The 4,639-nt window shown below is 62.3% G+C and overlaps 1 protein-coding gene across 1 annotated transcript in view; it reads left to right on the forward strand.

Moving 5' to 3' along the window:
* The first annotated feature begins 3,833 nt into the window (after positions 1–3,833).
* The window catches only part of PLCD3 (phospholipase C delta 3), a 14,166-nt gene continuing 13,360 nt past the window's right edge, over positions 3,834–4,639 (forward strand). The window contains exon 1 of the mRNA XM_057385622.1: positions 3,834–4,134. Within this exon, the coding sequence (XP_057241605.1) occupies positions 4,032–4,134 (103 nt within the window). The 5' untranslated portion in view covers positions 3,834–4,031. The remainder of the gene's footprint in view (positions 4,135–4,639) is intronic.

Genomic DNA, 4,639 nt, shown 5'->3' on the forward strand with positions numbered 1-4,639 from the left:
GACAGGGACAGTGGGACAGGGGGACAGAGAAAGTGGGACAGGAACAGCGGGACAGGGACAGAGACAGGGACAGCAGAACAGTGGGACAATGCATAGGGATAGTGAGCTGGGACAATGAAATGGTGCACAGGGACAGTGGGACAGCAGGGACAGCTGGACAGTGAGATAGGGACAGTGGGACAAGCAGGACAGGGACAATGGGACAAGCAGGACAGGGACAGAGGGACAGTGGGACAGGGGGACAGGGATAGTGAGCCGGGACAATGAAATGGTGCACAGGAACAGTGGGACAGTGCGAGACAAGACCAGGAGAGTACACAGGGACAGTGCTCCAGGGCAGTGAAACAGGCGCCAGGRTAGGTGCACCCAGATAAAGCATTGGGACACTGCCCTGGGACAGTGCTCTGATCACCAGGGCACTGCAGTGACACTGCAGCCGTGTCCCTGGACAGGGCCCCTGTGCAACAGGACAGCGCACTGGGACAGTGACAGAGCTCTGTGACACTGCACCAGGCACAGGGACAGTGACAGAGCTCTGTGACACTGCACCAGGCACAGGGACAGTGCTTGCTGTGCCACGAGGTGTCACCCACCCGGGCTGTGCAGCAGGACGAGGCAGGCAGGAGCAGGGGATGCTCTGAGACACTGGCACAGGTCACCCAGAGCAGCTGTGGCTGTCCCTGGATCCCTGGCAGTGTCCAGGACAGGTTGGACGGGGCTGGGAGCACCCTGGGACAGTGGGAGGTGTCCCTGCCATGGCAGGGGTGGTGCTGGCTGGGCTTTAAGGTTCTTTCCCACCCAAACCATCCTGGGATTCTGAGACAATAATCCAGGATACTGGGGCCATACATGGGGACACTGGGGCCATGCRCTGTGACACCAGGACTATGCACCAGGCAGGGGACAATGCACTGGGGCCACATCCCAAGGGTCCCAGGGGAATGGCCCAGGGGACTGGGACAAGGCACTGGGAAATTTGTATAATGCACTGGGACAACACACTGGGGAATTGGGATCCTGCACTGGGACAAGGCACTGGGGGACAGGGATGGGGCACTGGRGATCTGGAATATGGCACTGGGACAGTGCCATCGGGGCACTGGGCAGGAGCAGGGTCCCACTGCATGGGGAGGGGACAGCTGGGTCAGGCAGAGCAATTGTTAATTATTACCCAACTTTAGCCACAGTTACTTTTATCCACTGTTAATTATTACCCAATTTAATTAATTATGATAGCAAGGAAGGGACAGAATTTGGGGTCCTCARGCCCCCAAGGTGAAGTTTCTTCCCCTTCTGCTCCAAGGGCTTTSTGTGAAGGCAGGGAGCTTTGGGGACATGGGGACAGGGGTGAGCTGGGGGAACAAGGTGCCCCAGGGATGTGGGAGGTTTTGGGGTGCCCTGGGGACCRGCTGGATGCTGGGATTGGGATGCAGAGCAGCTTTCAGCATCCCTGAGCCAGCTTCATCATCGTCTGAGATTTTCCAACCTCAACCCCACCTCCAAATCCCAAATCCAARTGGGGCAACACTCCCCCAACTTCTCTAAATCTCATCTACATCTGCTGGGGAAAACATTCCCTTTGCCAGTTGAAGATAAATAAATTAAAAATAAATAAATATATAAATTAAAAAAAAAAGCAGTGAAGCCTTTTAAACCCCCGGCCATTTCCAAGCTCTGACTCAGGATTCCTGCCCGGAACAGCCACAGGGCCTCTCTGGCTCCGGCTCCCGGCCGAGCCAGCCCCGAATCCCGAGCGCTGATTCACGGCACACGTGCTGTGCTATAAGCGGCCGGGAATGCGAGCCGCTGTTTTCCACGGGATCCCTTCCAACCCTCTGTCGGGCGGGAGAAAATAGCAACGCCTCGGGAGAGAGGGGGGGAACCGCGCCGGGGTTGGTTCGTGCTGCGGATTTTGCAGCCCGAGGTGTTTATCCTGCTCATTCCGCCGGGCCGGGGCATCTGTTGCTGAATTCCTGGGAATGCGGTTTCAACGGGAGGAAGAGAACTTGGAGCAGAGCCCGGTTGTGCAAGTTGCAAGTGCATTTTTGGGGTGACTGCAGCGTCCCCCTGTCCCCAAAACATTCAGGAAAAGCTTGAACCCCCCCAACACGGCTCAGGGACTGCACAGATGTGCCCCCAGCTGTCCAGATGTTGCAGGAGTTGCTCAGGTCCTGAACTACAGCACTGAGACACTGTCCCAGGCTGCTGAGGTGCTGCCCAGATGTCGCTCTGGGATAACCAGAGATTGTCCCAGGGATGCCCATTTGGTGCCCTAAGTGCCCAGATGTTGCTCAGGATACACAGATGTCACCCAGGGCACCCAGATGTTGGCATGGATGCCCCAATTTTGCTTCAGTATATTCCAGTATTCCCAGATGCTGCCCTAARTGCCCAGATRTCACCCCAGGGTACTCGGGTGTCACTCAAGGTGCCCAGATGTTGCTCAGGTGTCACCCCAGGGTACTCGGGTGTCACTCAAGGTGCCCAGATGTTGCTCAGATGTTGCTCAGGTGTCACCCCAGGGTACTCAGGTGTCACTCAAGGTGCCCAGATGTTGCTCAGATGYTGCTCAGGTGTCACCCCAGGGTACTCGGGTGTCACTCAAGGTGCCCAGATGTTGCTCAGRTGTCACCCCAGGGTACTCGGGTGTCACTCAAGGTGCCCAGATGTTGCTCAGATGTTACTCAGATGTCACCCCAGGGTACTCAGGTGTCACTCAAGGTGCCCAGATGTTGCTCAGATGTTGCTCCATTCTCCCACCCAGGGATTGGCAGCACCACTGCTGCCCTGGCACCAGGGAAAGCCGCCTCCTCTCCCTGTCCTGCAGCTCCTCGTCCCCMCGGCCCGGCCAGGCCTGGCACAGCCCCCCCGTTCCCCTGGACACCGTGGATTTTTGGAAGAAGCCTGCGGCCACCCAACTCTTCCTGCCCCACCCACCCTCAGCGGTGGCTGCGGGAAAACGGYAACCAGGGGCAGAGCGAGAGGAAACAGCCTCAGGCTGTGCCAGGGGAGGGTCGGGCTGGACACCAGCAGGAATTTCCCCATGGAAAGGGTGGTCAGGCCTTGGAAGGGGCTGCCCAGSGGGGTTTGGAGTGCCCATCCCTGCAGGTGTCCAAGGAAGGGCTGTAGGTGGCACTCAGTGCTCTGGGCTGGGGACAAGGTGGGGATGGGGCACAGGTTGGTTTCGATGATCGTGGGGGTATTTTCCACCCTAAATGGTTCTGGGATCTGCGAGTGGCTGCACACACACACACACACCTGGGGCTCTGGGACTGGCTCATGCTGGGTGTGCCACCAGTGGGGACAGTCACCTGGAGCTCCCAGCACCCGCCTGGGCCCCTCAGCSCGGTGCCATGAGCTGGGGACAGAGCCGGCAGGGCAGGACTGGGTCCCCACGTGTGACGGCAGAGGGGGTGCCCTGGGTCCCCACCGGCTCTACCGGGGTGGCACCGGCAGCCGCGGCCCCCGGGCAGGGTGGGGTTCCCTGGGGTGACCCTTGGGTCGGTCCCCGGTGCAGGAGGACCCGCGGTGGGCAGCGGGGACTCCCGGTCTGTCCCGGTCTGTCCCGGTGTGTCCCGGTGTGTCCCGGTCTGTCCCGGTCTGTCCCGGCGTGTCCCAGCCCTTCGGACAGAGCCAATACCGGGACCCCGGCCCGCTCCCGGTGCTGACGGAGCCCCGCGCAGCCCGGCCCCGGTGCGGTCCCATCCCGGGCAGCCCCGGGCACCGCCGGCAGCCGCCGCTCGCCCCGGGCCGGCACAAACGGTTAACAGCGCCCCGGCTGCGTGTGGCTCCTCCCGCTCCCTCCCCGCGCCCGGCCCCGGTCACGGCGCGGCCGCCCAGCCCCAGCCCCGACCTCCGCCACCGCCCAGCGCGGTTACACCGGCCGGGGGCACCGGGAGTGCCGGCAGCRACACAACTGCCCGGGGCGCCGGGAGTGCCGGGGTAACCGGAGCACCGGRGTACCGGGAGCACCGRGAGCACCGGAGTCCCGCTGACACCGGCAGTACCGGCGGTACCGGGGGTCTCGCGTCATGATCTGCGGCAGGAAGGCGCGTCCCGCCGCCGAGCAGCTCCGCGCCCCGTCGGACGGTGCCGGTGGMTCCCGCCGGCCCGGGAGAGCCCTGAAGAAAATGGGTGAGTTCGGGCAGAAACTCCGGCAGGACTGTGCCAGAGGGGGCCGGGAGGGATCTCGCGGCTGGGAGGGTCCCCGAAGTGGGTGGGGACCCTTGTGGCAGGAATAGGTCCCCATGGCAGAGATGGGTCCCATGGACAGAAGGGTCGCCCTGGCTGGGAGGGGTCCCCAAGGTCACCCAGAGTAGCTGGGGACAGCCCCAGCCATTGGGGGACAGTGGGGTCAGGGTTTGGCCACCTCACCGGTGACAGGAGCCCTCTTGCTCAGGGTATTCACTGTCCCCAAGGCTCAGGTCCCACTCCCCAGGACCCTCCCCAACACCCTGCCTCAGTTTCCCCAGCCAAAGGTGCTGCCCATGGCACCGTTGGCACWYGGGGTTCACYGGGCTGGACAGGGCAGCGGGTGCCYGGCAAGGTCAAGGTGTGTCCCTGGGAGCGGCCGGCCCGGTCCGGAGTGGGAACGGCCGGGTCTGGCCCTGTGCCGGACAGCTTCGGACACGGGGCCGAG

Source organism: Malurus melanocephalus, unplaced genomic scaffold (assembly GCF_030028575.1).
Source record: "Malurus melanocephalus ecotype Western Australia unplaced genomic scaffold, MMel_1.1 scaffold_848, whole genome shotgun sequence".
NCBI classification, from domain to species: Eukaryota; Metazoa; Chordata; class Aves; order Passeriformes; family Maluridae; genus Malurus; species Malurus melanocephalus.